The sequence below is a fragment of the Carassius auratus genome, chromosome 5, assembly GCF_003368295.1.
Source record: "Carassius auratus strain Wakin chromosome 5, ASM336829v1, whole genome shotgun sequence".
NCBI lineage: Eukaryota > Metazoa > Chordata > Actinopteri > Cypriniformes > Cyprinidae > Carassius > Carassius auratus.
Window position 1 is genome coordinate 2,774,297 of NC_039247.1, and position 17,402 is coordinate 2,791,698.

Here is a 17,402-nt window from a genome sequence, read left to right on the forward strand (position 1 = left end):
GAATATGCTGGAGTTTTTGAATGAGCTAGGATAATTTTTCTTGAAATGCTCTGACCCAGAGACTCAACTATTTTCTGCAATTTTCCAGCTGTGATCCTTGTATAGTCTTTGGCCACTCAAATTCTCTTTTTCACCATGCATTAGGACAATAAAGATATGGCGCGGTGGGGGTTTTGGGCAGAAGTTGCACTTAAGAGGAAAGGTCAAGTATGGAGTTAAAATGACGTCATAAAGATTTGCATACACAGGGTAGGAGTTGTGTACATAAAACTGTAAGCGTAAATTAAATTTGCATGAACAAGATAAGCTTTGTGAGGGTGTACTCACTCATAAGTGTAATTTAAGTACAGCTTTATGCTAAAGCAAAATAAACATGATCTGCATGCTTCTGACTTCCATTTTTCTGCGCTTACACTTCTGGCACGTTGTTTTCGCCAAAATAGGGTCAAAAGTACTGCAAGCCCGTGAACCTTGATTTCCAAGCATGAACCGTGATTTGCAAGCGATAACAATACTTTAAAGAACTGCAAAACAGATCAACTGCATAGAACCAGTCTTTGTGTGTGATTTACTCTTATCTGATTGGTTAAATAAACATATTATATGCCAAAACATCTTCATTAAGTTCCGGATCATTCTCACTGCCAGAATGGTACTTTTAATGTACACATTAAAAGTACACATAGGCTACATTAAAAATACAAATGTAACAAATTAATTAAAACATGATACTTTAAAAGTTGTATACCATAAGGCTAGACTCCCATGTGTTCATAATGAATTATGCTAAATAAGAAGCAGACTATGCCACCACGTTTCACTGAAAGTGGAAATTGCACAAGGGCACACAGGTTCTCTACCACAGAGGACAGGAGACGTGGATCACTTTTATTTTTTAAAATAATAGTTATCTTAAATGTATAAAATCTAGAGACTCAAGGGGAGCAAGGATTTTACACCACTCAGCATCAGCATCAGACCAAAAATAGAGAGAGAAAAAAAAAACATCTTCAGGCTGAGGCTTACCAGTAGGGCAGCTAGCTGGGCAAGACCACACCACTCACAAAATTCCACTCCACACAAAACAGCCAACGGCAAATCACTTGGTGAAGGAAACAACACCACCAAAAGGGCAAAAACAGCTAGCTTCCATACACCAGGGGCCTTCAGCTCCTGAAAGAAACAAAAATAAAACTATATATTTCACAGTTAGCCACTGACACATGCATCTACAAATTATAGTAGACCAAGTTATAACTATAAAAAAGGTAAACACTTCACATATTACAGGCCACAGAAGTTAAACAGGCCAAATGCTATAAACAAAAATAAAATAGAACACAAAATTCAGTGCAAGCAGTGCACTCTAACCACATCGTCTATAAAGCATTTGCCCCTCAGTCCACAGAGATGAACCCCTCAAGGGCAGATTAACGCACTAAAAACAGACAATTAATGAATGAATTTAAAAACACCCACTTCATAATGTTCAAGTGGTTAGATTTACCTACCCAATGGTAGATCGCCAGACCCACAGAATACTCACAGTTGCTCACAGCCTTGTTCATAATAGACAAACCGCAAATGCACAGATGTTCCATCTGATCAAACGCATGAGCTGCACTGTGAGGACAGCCTGCACCCAGCCTGCACCCAAAGCAACATCGCACAAATCCAACCCCTAGTCTGGCTAAAACATATACATCCCCACTTTAATGGAGCATGTATACTAGCAACAACATCAGCCCAACAGCTAGGTACATACCTCCTAGAGAGATGCGCGCTCACCCAAACAGAAGTGATTAAGGTGTGCAGGATATTATGCAGCGTCCTGTTAAAACGTTTGCACTACCCATTGCCAGTGGTATGGTGTAGTGTGGGACTTCTCAAACTGATAAAGATTACAGAGCTGTTGTATTAGGGAAGACTCAAAACTCAAAACTTATCATCACCTTTATTTATATAGTGCTTTAAACAAAATACATTGCGCCAAATTAATTTGGAAAACAGTGTCTCAATAATGCAAAACGACTCCACCACCGTTATAGAACGACTCCACCACCAGTTTGTGGGCCACAGTCTCAGCTCGCTGATCTCGGGTGGGAACTAAAAGGGTGTAAAGACATAAAACTTGGTAAAGACATCAGTCATCATCAAGACACTTTCCAGCCCCGAGCGAGATGTTTCCATTAGAGTAAAATCAATGGCCAAGATCTCATTTGGCCTGGAGGCTAAAAATAATGACCCATAAAGCTGCGGGCAACCTGCTGCATATCCTTGGCGACCTGACACCTTTCGCACTCCTGACACCACTGGGCTACATCAACTGTCAAGTCTGGCCAGTAGAAGTGCTGCCACAGCAGCTCAGTGGTCCGCTCGACCCATTGGTGCCCATGTCCCTGGTGCACTTGTGTCAAAATGTCCTTATGCAAGACAGCAGGAAGAACTACCTGGAGAATCTCTTCAACGCCATTAGAACGAAACACCTGACTATGCAAAACCCCCTCTTTCTCCAGCAACTGATCCCACTCACGCAGTATGACCAGGGCAGTCAGCGTGAGGGAAGCGGAGCACAAGAAGGGGCACGTACCCCATCACAATCTATAGCAAAATGACCAGGCTTTTGACACCTTCTACATCTAACAGGCCCCTGCTGGGGAGGTTGACTCCACGACTGAGGGGTCTGCTACTGGGCAAAACTTTGTCCAAGTTTAGTTAACTGTTCTTGTTGGCATTTCAGCATACCCCTCAACTCAGCCAACTCTGAATTCCAAGGTGAACTACTCACACCAACAAATGGATTCCCTTCACCCATATTGAATTCCATGAGCAGAGGGAACAGAATGACTTCGGGCCCTTGTGCTTCCCTCTCTCTACCATCCAAGGGCATCGCTACGGATCTCCAACAAAGTTAACGTAGGTTAATAATGTATCAACTGTTTTAATTAAAAAACATGCTCGACAAACTTGGTCTTGCAGTAAAATATGTGAATTTTGCATACCATGCGGCGATCGTTGTTTCATTTGCTCAAGGAGACCCAACAGGACAAGGTAGAACTCCAACAAGCTCTCCCCCTCCCGTTGTTTTCTCGAGAAAAAGGCCTCCTGCAATGAAACATGTGACTGTACGCAACCATACAGTTCCTGTAAAGCTAAAATAATTCTGTCTGGGTCTTTATGCTCTACCTCTGGCTGGTGCTTAATCTCTTCCCTGGCCTCTCCTTCTAAGTGTTCAAACAGGTAGAATGCCTTATCGGCATCAAAGAGGTGACGAGCACGCATGCAAAGCCTGGGCCTCCTCAACCCAGTCCTCAATGCTAAGGCCAACCCGGCCATTCAATTTTTGGCACATCCGGTCTTGTGGTATAAAAAACAAACCATTCTGGTAAGGTGACATCAACATCACTGGGTTGCGAAGGAACAGAGGGCGTAGACATGTCCTCTTCCAGGCAGTTTCGTAACATTTTATGTTGATTGGAAATTCTTAATTATTGCCCTGATGGTGGAAATGGGAATTTTCACTGCTCTATCTCTTTTCTTAAAGCCACTTCACTGATTTGTGAAGCTCAATTATATTTTGCTGCACATCAGAAATATATTCTCTGGTTTTTCTCATTGTGATGGATGATTAAGGGAATTTGGGCTTTGTTTTCCCTCCTCTTTATATTTCTGTGAAACAGGAAGCCATTGCTGGATAATTTCATGTTTATAATTATGCTGGAGGGCTAAAAATTGTATATATGAATGGGAATATATACTTCAGAGATATTTTACTCATAAGAGATTCTAGGGGTGCCAATAATTGTCCAAGGAGTATTTGAGAAAAACCTTTATTTCATAATGATATTTGCCCCCATTTTAAATTCTTATTATCCAATGAAAGGATACATTTTGGGGGGAATTTTTAAAATAAAAGATTTACAAAAGGATTAACAATGCAGATCAATTTTCACAGCCTTCTTTGGTCATATTTACCAAGGGTGCTGATATTTTTGGCCATGACTGTATTTACACACACACACAATGTCACTGAAGATTTCTTTTCCCAATCTTTGAAGCATATTTCCTACATTACTTTTTAAAATTATTTCCTTTATAAATTCATAAAAAAAGTTATAAAGTGTACAATTAAGTGCAATCAAATCCTTAGCCTATATTATTATCACATTGCACTGGAATAAAATGAAAGTTGTAATCTTCCGAATGTCCTGAAGGTGACCGCATAAATCTGTCTTCTTAAGATGCACTTAGGGCTTTACAATTACTCCAGAGCACTCGTAGATCTACAATGTTTTTCAAGTGCTACTTAAGTTACGATGCTTTTGGGAAACCCTAATATTAAGATCAGTCGTACGATCATTTTTTGCAAACTTTTTAGGCTTAAGAAGCTTAATGGAAACGCAGCCTTGTTCGTACATCCTGCTGACAAATACAACATGAAACTCTATAAAGGTGAAAAAACGAAACATGAGCTATATTGATGATAATCTGTAATCTGATTTTAAAGACTGATAGTGTCCCATAATTAATTCTATATCACTTGCTAGTTATAAATATATACTGTAGTAACATTTTCCAATAAAGTTCAATTTTCCAATAAAAAATACTTTTACAGCATTTAATAATCTTAGATCTTGTTAATTTCAATATTTACTAATACCTATTAAAATCAAAAGTTGTATCTGTTAATATAATACGATGGATCTAAGCAAACATGGGCTAGCAATGAACTTATATTTTTACTAACATTGTTAACTTAATAAATACTGTAACATATTGCTCATGCATCTTACTGTAAAGTGTAATCTAATAGATCATGAGAATGCCATCAAATTCAGTATAGCTTCAAATCAAGCATCTTAAATGTGTATATTTGCTTGAAGGCAACTTCTGATATCTGAACGTCGTGAATTTGGGGATCTAAATCACTTACATTAAAGACATTCTGCAGTGTGTTCATTGTGTGTTTTCTTCAGAATACCATAAAGCCCCGCCTGCAAAAGATGGTTACCAGGTGCTCATGGATCTTGTGGACATGAATCTCGCTGTTTTAAATGGCAAAAATCCTTCAGATCTTGATCAATCCATCAGAAAAACACTGAATGGTAAGAGTGTTACAATTCAAATAGAGTACAGTAGTCTAGTTAATTTAAGAGTCTACAAATCAGTTTCTGAATAGACACAAAAAAGTTATTTAACAATAATAACTAGAACTATATGTTGTCTGATAACTAAAACTAAATAATGCACAAGTTTCAATTTTTTTGCAGAGCTCAGTGGAGGCAAACGTCAGCTGATTTTTCCTACAGAAAAACTGAATATCACTGATAAACAAGATGCAACACTGTATATGAAGCAATACACTGAAGATGTGTGTAATAATTTGAGTAGTTGGTTCAGTTGCTGGCCTTTCGGTAGGTTGAATTGGCTGTACAATCTATTGGATTTGTACTATGTATGTCTTTTTTTTTCTTACCAGATTAATGCGTCAACTGATAAGTGCTTTACTCTGAAAGCTTCAAAAACAGACTAATGCCACAACATATTTTTTCTGTTAAAACATAAAGCTAAAGAAACGAAATAAACATAAAAAATAATCTCCAAAAAACCTGAAAAACAATATGCAGAATGAAAAAACAACAACAACAACGTCATTTGCTAAATTTAAGAACCACTGTGCATTTGTTTTACAGATGTTTGGATGAGCATTTGTAGATGCATGGCTCAGTGGATCTGGGGCAGGAAATATGACTTTCTTCAAAAAATGAATGGTGAGTACAGATTGAAATAATTAATAATAAATAAAAATAATAAATTTGTAATTCAATGTGACAAATATACTGATTTCATGCTGTGATTCTTCCAGATAAAACAGTGCCTTCTACTCTTCTGAAAAGTGAGACAAGAGACTATGAAGATGCCGGACTGTTGCTGAACTCACCCTACTTCTCAGTGCTGAGAAAAGAAAGAAACGTTGATCTCATCATTTCCCTGGATTTCAGTGAAGGCGATCCTTTTATGGTATTTTACACACATATAACACAAACTATTGTAGGGGAATGTACAGTTAAAACCCAAGGACCAGATATGATGCATTCGATTAAATACAAATTTCCTGAAGAACATGGTTTGAAGTTTCATCAGCAGAAGTCAGCTTCAGTACTCTCTATGGAGTTCGTAGGCCGCTCTGCGTACAACTCAAAATCAACAACAATTATACCCTGAAAGGTATACTAATTGCATCAATGTGCAAAATTCTGATTGGTTCCAAAACCTATATAAAGTTTCCACATATGGATGTAAATGATTCAAACATATTTTCTGACAACTATTTTGGTGACAAGTGTTCTGAGGTCAAAAGCAATGCGTCTCTTCAAAGACGTATATCTGATATGCTAGACATTGGCAGTTGCATGTTTGTCCAGGGACTGTCTTAGCTTCTCACTGTACAGACAGATACTAACACACATAGGCGGGAATCACGGGGGGGGGGGGGTGGGGGGTGGGGGTCGGGGGGGTCCGGACCCCCCCCCCTATTGTGACGACTGGGTGAAGGAGAAGCTGGAAACAAGTGTGAGTATGAATAATATTTAATGAAAACAAAACAAAACAAGAATTCAAACAACGCTGGGAAGACGACAATACAAGATGGTGGAAGGCGGTGAGTAATCCAGATGGTGGTGGTGACTGAGTAGGCAGCAGGAGAGGATGGCACAGGAACATACGGGGAATCGAGCCGAAGGTAAGTGGTGATGCTCGTGAAGGTGCGATGAGTGGATGAGGTTCCGGGGGAATACACGGACATCCAGACGCAGAACAACACAGAAGCAAAGAACAGTTACCAGCATGAAACAATGATCTCACAAACAGAAGACGTGAGACAAGCCATTAAATAGAGGGAGAGTGATGAGTGACAGCTGCTGGTGATGACAATTAACAGAGACGCCCACAAGCTAATCAGTGAAACACACAGACTTCACCACAAAGTGCAAAACCCAGAGATCATGATTTACCAACCATGACAGTACAAACACCCCCCGCCCCTCTAAGAACGCCTCCTGGAGTTGCCAGAAGGGCCTACCTGCTGATTGTAATCATCAATAAGGGAGTGATCCAATATGTCCCTAGCAGGAATCCAACTTCTCTCCTCCGGACTGTAACCCTCCCAGTCCACCAGGTACTGGAATCCTCGCCCCTCCGTCTCGAGTCCAGAATGGGATTAACCGAATAAGTCAGTTCCCCATCTATGAGGCGCGGTGGCGGGGGAACCGGAGTAGGCGGATTAATACGTGCATAAAACACAGGTTTCATTTTGGGCACATGAAAGGCGGGGTGTATCCTCCTGTACGCTGGAGGTAGTTTGAGGTGGACTGTCACCGGACTAATGATCTTGGTGATAGTAAATGGGCCAATAAATTTGGGAGCTAACTTGTTAGATACGGATTGCAGAGGAATGTTATTGGTAGAAAGCCACGATGTAAACGGGAGGCTTTGACCGGTGGTGATCGGCTTTGACCTTAGTGCGCTCCCTCATCCGGAGCAGAGTCTCGCGGGCAAACACGTGAGCGGAGGGGACCGCGACTTCAGATTCCAGACTGGGAAAAATGGTGGCTGGTAACCTAAGCTGCACTGGAACAGAGAAAGGCCCGTGGCTGACACTGGTAATGAATTGTGAGTGTACTCCACCATAGAGAGTTGTTGACTGCAGGAAGAAGGATTCTTGGAGACCAAACATCGCAACGTCCTCTCTAAATCTTGGTTGGCTCACTCAGACTGTCCGTTACTTTGGGGATGATAACCCGAATACAAGCTAACTGACGCTCCTAGCAATTTACAAAATTCTTTCCAAAATTTTGATATAAATTGAGATCCCCTGTCAGAAACCACGTCTACCGGGAGGCCATGAAGCCGAAAGACGTGATCTAGGACAGTGACCGCTGTCTCCTTGGTTGTCGGTAATTTGGGCAAGGGAATTAAATGTGCCAGCTTTGAGAACCGGTCCACTACGGTCAAAAAATACCGTCATGCCATTAGAGGGCGGGAGGGCGGTAACAAAATCTAGTGCGATGTGGGACCAGGGTCTCGAAGGGACAGACAGCGGTTGAAGGAGCCCATCAGGAGAAGGATTAGATGACTTACCACTGGCGCAAACTGAGCAAGCCAAAACAAAATCGCGGACGTCACGAGTTATAAGTGGCCACCAGAATCATTGTTTAACTAACCCATTAGTTCGACTTATCCCTGGATGACAAGCAACTTTAGAGCAGTGACCCCACTGAATGACTTTGGATCTTAACTCCTCCGGCACAAATAAATAGTTCGGTGGACAACCGGGCGGAAGCGTTACCCCTTCTAAGGCCGTCTTAACCTTCGTCTCGACTTCCAATACGAGTGCTGAGACCATTACTTTCTCAGGTTAAATACACTCGGGAGTCACCGGGCGGGTGGAGGGATCAAAAAGACGTGATAAAGAATCAGGTTTGTCATTTTTGGACCCCGATCAGTACGATAAAGTAAAGTCAAAGCAACCGGAAAAAAAGTGCCCACCGAGCCTGCCTGGAATTGAGTCTTTTGGCAGTTCTAATGTATTCTAAATTCTTATGATCGGTCCAAACCATAAAAGGTACCCCTGAGACTTCCAGCCAGTGACGCTACTCCTCTAAAGCTAATTTGATGGCCAACAATTCTCTGTTACCAATGTCATAATTGCGTTCAGCAGGAGATAAACGATGGGAAAAAAACGTGCAAGGATGTACCTTATCGTCCGAGGCAGCACGTTGGGACAACACTGCTCCTACCCCCACCTCTGATGCGTCGACCTCCACCACAAACTGCCGTGTAGGTTCAGGGGCCACAAGGATGGGAGCCGAAACGAAGTGGCTTTTGAGGTTAGTGAACGCATTCTCAGCTGCGTCTGACCACCTGAACGGAGTACTGGGAGAGGTCAAAGCCGTCAGAGGTGATGCTAGTTGGCTGAAATTGCGAATAAAACCCAGATAGAAATTGGTGGACCCCAGAAACCACTGTAGGGCCTTACGGGAATCTGGAGATGGCCAATCTATCACAGCCTTAACCTTGTCAGGGTCCATATGTATATGTATGACTGTGCATGGAATAGACATTTCTCTGCCTTGACAAAAAGACCATTCTCAAGCAATCTCTGGAGCACTCGTCCTGTTCCTGGAGAGATGAAGAAAAAATCTGTATGTCATCCAGGTAAACATATATAAATTGATCTACCATATTTCTCAACACGTCAACGAGTGCTTGGAAAACCCCTGGTGAGTTGGAGAGCCCGAATGGCATCACCAAGTATTCAAAGTGCCCTCTAGGGGTATTAAAGGCAGTTTTCTATTCATCCCCCTTCCTGATGCGGACCATCTGATAAGCATTGCGTAAATCAAATTTTGTGAATACGCATGCTCCCTGTAACCTCTCAAAAGCTGAAGACATGAGTGGTAATGGACAGGTGTTCTTTATCGTAATGTTGTTCAGCTCTCGGTAGTCAATACAAGGTTGCAGAGAACCATCCTTCTTACCCACAAAAAAGAATCCCGCCCCCACTGGAGAAGAGGAAGGGCAGATGAACCCAGATTCCAAGGAATCAGAAATTTATTTCTCTATGGCCTCCCTCTCTGGAATTGAAAGAGAGTATAATTTGCCTTTAGGCGGAGATTTACCTATGGCACAGTCGTAGGGACGATGTGGAGAAAGAGAAGCAGCATGGGACTTACTGAAGACCTCCTTCAGGTCCAGATACACTACGGGCACGTTTGATAATACCATGTTCTCCTTCTGAAAGACAGCGACAGGGACAATAGGACAAGCTGAAACCAGACATGACTAATGACAACTTTCACTCCACAATGTGACTGTGTTGGAACCTCAATCCACTCGTGCATTATGTTTCATTAACCAGGGGTGACCTAAGACAATGGGAGCTATGGGGGAGTCCATGAGAAAAAAGGATATGGTTTCGCAATGATTGCCTGAAGTGAGCCGAGTGCGGTGACATGGAGGGGAAGAGACACAGGCAGGACGGGAATGTTCAGGTGATGTGCAAGGAGTGAGTCGATTAAATTATCTTCGGCTCCCGAGTCCAGAAGGGCCTGACAGTTGTGTGTGTGATTCTCCCACCGCAGTTTCACCGGAAGGAGAGTCGGTGATGTTGTTGAGGACTTCCCACCGGAGATACCACCTGATAGTAGCCTCATTTTTACTACCGGACTGGCTCTTTTACCGGGCAGGAATAAATGGTATGTCCTTAGCCTCCGCAGTATAAGCATAATCCTTGGGACCTCCGCCGCTCTCTCTCTCCCTCCGGGACAGCCGAGCTCTACCCACCTGCATGAGTTTGTGGTCGTCGTAAATATAATTTAAATATGTGTATTGTAAATAATATAATGATTTATATTCAAACTAATTGTGTAAGTAGTAAAACAATACAAATGCAAACTGAACAACAACAAAAAAAGTTTTAAACATCTCGAGTTTCCCTGCTTTGCCTCACAGTGCTTTGGTCCACTGCCTGCTCTCCTTTTACCTCACCACCACCAACACAAACACACACACAGTCCGGTGCGAGAAAACAATGTGTTTCAGTTGTTGTGAAACTCCGTAAGTCTAGTTTACTTTATTCACATTAAACATCGGATGACATGATTATTTTCTCTTTAATATAGATGATGCTGAGTCATTAATAAGTCGTGTCCAAAAAATATTATTGTGTACCAATTTACTATTGTCACTGATGTAGTTTGCGCTGTTAGCGATTATAACAGCGTTTTATACAGTCATTTACCTAGCTTGTTTAATAACGTCTTAGACACACCCATAGTGTACGCATATACAAGTCTTGTATGTTAGATTAGACTAGTGCAGGTGCGCATTTAAATTTTGAGGTGAAAATGAGGAAGATTTAATGTTAATAAAATTCACTATTCATTTCAGTTCATGTCTCAGAATGTATATATTTTTGTTTGTAATTTCACAGTTGTAATACCATTACATGAACGCTACGCTTTTCTATCGCGAATGTGCCAAATCTGCTGATGTTATTACAACCGCTAAGTGAAAGAGAGGGGGAGGGGGAGGCCAGGGGAACAAATCAGCATCAAGTGTTCACTTTCAGCGCTGAGGAGTGCTGAGAAAAGTAACATCACAGAGGATGCTAGCCTCCCTTCTGGAATATCAACCAACCATCATAGAGACATAAATTAGATGCTATTAGTTTGAACCTGTTTTTATAGTCTATGGTTTGAACGTCTCCCGGAGAGGCTGGGCTGATAATTTACCAAGTATTTTTAATGAGTAGCGATATTGAATATATTTTCTTTATGGTTTCTGACTAAAAGCTGCCAAAAAGCCATTTTAAAGTGGTTAAGCAAATAATAATAATAACAATAACAATTGGCAGGGATCCCCAGACCAATACAATTAGTTTGCATCCTCTATTTTAAAATTCACGAGCCGCCACTGGTCGGTTTATTTCATTTAATATAGTTAATCTAATATAACATCATACTAAGAGTGCAGTTGTTCTCCAGATATTAGCATAACAAATGTGATTTTGATTTTTATAAAAATTTAATAAACAAGAAGTTAATATTAAGTGCATTTTAGGCACCATATTGACTGTTTTAGCTCTATCACCAACTAAAGAAGTTGAAAACTAAGCTACAGCAGTAACAGCACTAATTCTGAGAAACACACTGAGGAGGTGTTTCCTAACTGAATGAATCCAGTTTTTGAACAAAAATCAGTCATTGACGTAATACATTATCATTTTTAGTTTTTTTCCCCCTGTCTTTCATGTTTATACCAATCTCACTATACAGTTGTGTGCCATTTTGCTAAGCATGGCAAATGCTTATATATATGAATGTTTTAATTATAACTGTGAAGCAACAACATTGCTAAAAAATGTGCTATATAAATAAATAAAAGTTGAGGTTAAGTTCAAATTCCATTGTATTTTGGTGGCTTGATTGTGTAAACAACTTCAAAAACATTGCAAAAAAATTGTTTTGAAGAATGTTTTCGTCAATTTAGTCAGCTTTTTCATTGAACCAAAAAGAAACTTTGACAAGAAGGATAATGGAACGGTCTCCATGCAATAGTAAGGCTTTCCTCTCTGTACACATATTCCTAAGTACAATTTTGCCTGTTTTATTGGTTTCCCCCCAACATTTAGATGAGATTTTCGCCCCTGCTAACACACATACACAGATAACTTATCAGAACTTCAAGGCCACCTAGCCCTAGCTATTTTGTCAGTATGGTTCACACTATGAAGCTATCATCTTAGAGAGTATAAGTTCAGCATAAAGCAGGATTCTTTAATATCTCATTAGCTCACATAAGGTTACACATTTCACTCTTGCCATAATTTCATTAATAGTCAAACAAGAAATAATGTAATAATACAATTAATATCAGTATGAAGGATATGGCAACTCGGCATCCACTCCTTCACTATAATAAAAGTTAAAGGAATAGATCACCTATAAATGATCATTTACTCCTCCTTAGATTTAGTCTGAGAGCTCTCAGTCCCTCCATTGAAGCTGTGTGTACGGTATACTGTCCATGTCCAGAAAGGTAAGAAAAACATCATCAAAGTAGTCCATGTGACATCAGAGGGTCAGTTAGAATTTTTTGAAGCATCGAAAATACATTTTGGTACAAAAATAGCAAAAACTACGACTTTATGCAGCATTGTCTTCTCTTCCGTGTCTGTTGTGAGAGAGTTCAAAACAAAGCAGTTTGTCATATCCGGTTTGCGAACGAATCATTCGATGTAACCGGATCTTTTTGAAGTAGTTCACCGGTTTGCGTCTCCAATACGCATTAATCCATTAATCCATTCCCTCTGAGTTAAAACAAACCAATATCCCGGAGTATGAACATGAGGTTGAGTTATTAATAACATAATTATGATTTTTCGATGAACTGACCCTTTAAACTGTTAAAAAAAAAGAAAGTAAGAAACCATTTAAACAAAAGTGCATATGATTTAAATTGAACAATATCTGTCTATAATACCTGGAGAGAATATCCACTAGCATTCCCATTCATCTCAGACTTATGATTTCAGTGAATAACCACTTATATTTCAACTGAAATGTTTCTACTATGTTTTTCCACTGCAGACAGTGAGAAAAGCTGCTGAGATGTGCAAGAAACGAAACATCCCTTTCCCTGAAGTCAACATCCCCAGTGAAGACCTGAAGAACCCAAAGGACTTCTATGTGTTCAAAGGCACAAACACTCCAACCGTGATTCACATCCCTCTGTTTAATGTGGTCAACTGTGGAGGCAAGTTTAGACTGTCTAGTTGAACATAATAAAGTGAAATCAATTATGTTCTCGTATTTAAGTGTTTTACTATTTCCTCAGGTGATATTGAGATGTGGCGTGACAAATATGGGACCCTTCAAGATTCTTACAGCGCTGAGATGATAACTGATCTTATGGAGGTTGCTGGAAAAAACATCTCAAACAACAGAGAGAAATTGCTGGAGCAGATTCAAGCAGTCATAAATTGACATGAATAATGATTTGAATAATAAGTCATTACTGTTTGTTTTAATGGGTGTGTGTGTTTCGGTGTGTTATTAAATTCCATACCCTTTTTTCATATTTCAAATTCCATGCATATTTGTCAACTGCTAATCAGCAGTTCTTTTCAGTAGAAATTTTTTTTTGGATCATCAGTCATCAAAGCTCAATAAACATAGTAAGTGTCATATACTTTCATTTCACTGAGGCGATTTCTCTCTATTAACAGAAAAAAAAGAAAGAATGTGACATGACATACATATAACTGAATTTTTTTACTTACCTTTTAATAAGGCTTTTCAATAACATTATAATTTGTTTATTCTGACCGATTTGAGGAAGAAGACTTGCATAGAAATAAGAGGCGGGGTTTATCGGCCAATCACAGCTTTTTTCTGTGTATCATGTTAAACACCACTCTGTACATTTCAGTCTGTTTCTTAATGCTTAACTTTCATTAAGCAATAAATAGATGATCATTAATAATCAAATCAACCATACCACAGACGTGATTACAACTATGATTGCTTGTGTTTCAATGAATTAATAAACTGCTATCTGAAAATAATGTTTTGTCCTGGTCATTTGATTTCAAACAGTACAAATGCTCATTATTGTAAAATAATTACAAACGCCACGATGTGAGGAGATGCATTTGTTTCTAGAGAATCTCCGTTCTATATTGTTCAAGCAGAGAAATTTGGACTTTAGAGCCGTAGATATCTTTAGGCAGATGCTACACTCAATTGCTCCAGACGTGTAGACATGTCCGCCATCTTGGAATGGTCTATTAACAAAGATCATAGAATACCCTTAAAGGCACTTTGGTTTCAAAACCACCATCTAGTGCCAGAATTAAAATTCCTGAAAAAACCTAAATGCCTTGTTAGCTAACGGCTTTGTCTTGTTGTATTGTGCTAGTTTAGCAAAAGCATCTTCTTAAGTCTACTGAAGATATATATTATTCATACATGTATATAACTACAGTTGTAGTGGAGATGCACCAACATTCCTGTACAGAATACGTACAGCGGCCCATATTTAGCTATACATATCTATGTTTGGAGCCTTCATTTGGTCATCAGCAGTGGTGGAGGTAACGAATTACAACTACTCACGTTACTGTAATTAAGTAGTTTTTACGGAGACTTGTACATTGAGTATATTTTTAAAGCTATACTTTTACTTGTACAAATCAAGCAAAATAATCTACTTCGTTACTTTTAAATCATAGTTCGTTACTGAGTACGCCCACAATTTGAATTGATATTAAAAACTTTTTATGGTACTTCAGTAGCCAATAAAAATATCAGGTCGTTGACTCGAAATATCGAAATTTCACCAGTCAGTGGACTGTGTCACGTATCTCGCCAGTGTTGCCAAATTAGCAACTTTGTCGCTAGATTTAGCGACTTTTCAGACCCCCTTATCCACATTTTTTCCCAAAAAGCGCCTAAAGACGAATCTAGTGACTTTCTTGGACAAACCTTAGTCTTTGGTGCTGCCGCACGAGGTCTCTCTTTTTTCCATTTCTTTTACTGAAAGAAGTTGTCAACACTGTCAGTGGCAGCAGCCTGGGCAGGCTGCACAGTGCATTTTTCTGTCTGCAGTAAGCAGTGTCTTGGAGAAGAGAGGTTGATAAGCAGTTAGCAGTGAGTTTAGAGGTCAGCAGACAGTTAACACTACAACAACCACATTGTTACATTATTTACATCCTAAATACTTTGTTGTCTCATTGAATTTTTCTATGATCGTCAGGTCAGATAAGCGTCTAATGTTAGTCTAGCTCTTTGTGTGTAGTGTAGAGAACAAAATACATTCAATGAAAACCGTAGCTTTTTAAATTATGAAACCTGAAACCTCATGCCCCCCCCCCCCCCCCCCCCCCCAGGAAAAAATCTCTGGATCCGCCACTGCCGCCAGTGCTTCCGGAACTTATTGAAATCAGCCAAACAAACATATGTTGAGTTTGTGCGGGAGGAGAGAACACTTTTTGAAATACCCCATGCTTGCTCGTTCCAAAGTCTGACTCAACCTATCGTTTTTGTACTGACTACCGCAAACTGAATAATATCACTAAGTCTGACTCTTTTCCTCTTCCCCCGAATAGAGGATTGTGTTGATCAAGTCGGTTCTGCTCGTTACATCACCAAGTTAGATCTCTTAAAAAAATTATTTGATATGATATGAAACCCACATCAGATGTACATTTTCACCAGTTCTGACGTGTGCAAAGTTTTGTGAGTTGTGGAGCATGTTTAGGCCCTCAAAAATTTTATACATTTTGGAGAAGAAGAAGACGAGCAATTCCAAGAGGTGCTCGGGCCCTAACTAGAACGGGAAATTTGACTCTGTAAAGCAGCTATCACTTGGTGAATGATAAACACTAGACAATGCGATCTGAACAGGAACTGAGTGTGTTTTAAAGTATGTAGTGTGATTAGTGCATTTAGCTGTATAAGTGCTATGGATGATGGGAACTGTAGTCCAGTGTGGTGCCACAATCAAAATGATGGAAGGGCGACCTCCGATGGCAAGTGGACATAAGACCATAAACCAGATTTGTGACAATATCTCACAACGTTTTGCTCATTTATTTTATTTTTGATTTTACAGTGGGGTCATTTTGTTGAAGTAGCACAAGATGATTTCAAACTTTGTACTGAATAAAAAAATTACAAGTAAACAGTCAGTAATAAAATAAGAACAAATAAAGAAAGTACTAATTATAGCACATTATAGGCCTACAAATGAAATATATCCCATGGGTATATATGGGATATAGCTAATGTTGGGTAATGTGACATAAGCAGTAACAGTAGAATTTCTTTTTCACATGATCTATGGGCTACCTGAATAAAACTCTAGATCTGCCATTGTAAATAATGTAGGCCTACCTATATCACTGTTCATGGCACAGAAATGAAATCATGTATTTAAAAACATTTTATTATATTTGTATGTAATAACAATAACTCTGGTAAATTTAATTTGATAGATGTCCAATGAAATTTTTTTTATTGTATTATTTGTTTAGTTGTTTGTCATTTTGTATTCTGTTTATTCTAGGCTTATTTATTTGACTTTTTAATTTATTTTCTAAATAAATTATTACAGCATGTCCACGTTTGTGTTTGTTTGTCATTTTGAATTCTGTTTATTCTAGCAACCTGGGTTGATTCTAGACTTATTCAGTTGCCTTTTTGTTTTCTAAATAAAATACTGCTGCATGTCCAATTGTTTTTTTTATTATTTGATCAATTAACGTAAATTTTTATTTCGTTTTGGGATCGGGCTTAATTTATATAATTTTACACGGGCTCAGGCTTGCGCTCCGGTTTGCGAGGTGAACGAGCGGTCATGTGATGTGTTTCGATTAGCGCAAGAAAGATGCGAAAATGAATGCTGAGTAGCTAAAGCAAAGTCTGAGGTGTGGAAAAGTTTTGACTGTGTTTATAATGAGAATAATGAGTGAATAATGAAACACCATCAGTGAGCGCAGGAACGCGCAGAAGACATCTACAGTGGATTCAATCATTTTCCTCCACAAAACATAGGCTTAGCCTAATCTCTGTTAGTAAACGTTTTTCAAATGATAACTAAGTATTAATTGAGTCTTAAAGGCATAATGTACACAGAGTATATAGGCTAATGTTGGCATTATTCTTTTATCAAATGTCAGCTAGTGGCGGAGCAAATCCGCCCAAGCCTTTATCTTAATTTTGTTATTGCCAAAACCCATCTTAATTTAGAATTTATCCTAATTTAATTTGTTCAGAAAGACTCGTTTTTATTGGTGTGTTGGTCTATTTATAGGCTAAGTGTATGCCTATGCCTATTTA

The 17,402-nt window shown here is 39.3% G+C and overlaps 2 protein-coding genes across 2 annotated transcripts in view; one reads left to right on the forward strand and one right to left on the reverse strand.

The window, feature by feature from the left end:
* The window catches only part of LOC113069794 (cytosolic phospholipase A2 gamma-like), a 42,045-nt gene extending 28,375 nt beyond the window's left edge, over positions 1-13,670 (forward strand). The window contains exons 11-16 of the mRNA XM_026242876.1: positions 4,977-5,105; positions 5,271-5,414; positions 5,694-5,771; positions 5,867-6,021; positions 13,152-13,317; positions 13,399-13,670. Of these exons, the coding sequence (XP_026098661.1) occupies positions 4,977-5,105; positions 5,271-5,414; positions 5,694-5,771; positions 5,867-6,021; positions 13,152-13,317; positions 13,399-13,547 (821 nt within the window). The 3' untranslated portion in view covers positions 13,548-13,670. The remainder of the gene's footprint in view (positions 1-4,976; positions 5,106-5,270; positions 5,415-5,693; positions 5,772-5,866; positions 6,022-13,151; positions 13,318-13,398) is intronic.
* Positions 1-17,402, reverse strand: part of LOC113087155 (cytosolic phospholipase A2 gamma-like) — a 174,283-nt gene that overhangs the window by 81,460 nt on the left and 75,421 nt on the right. The gene's annotated exons all lie outside the window — the stretch shown is intronic.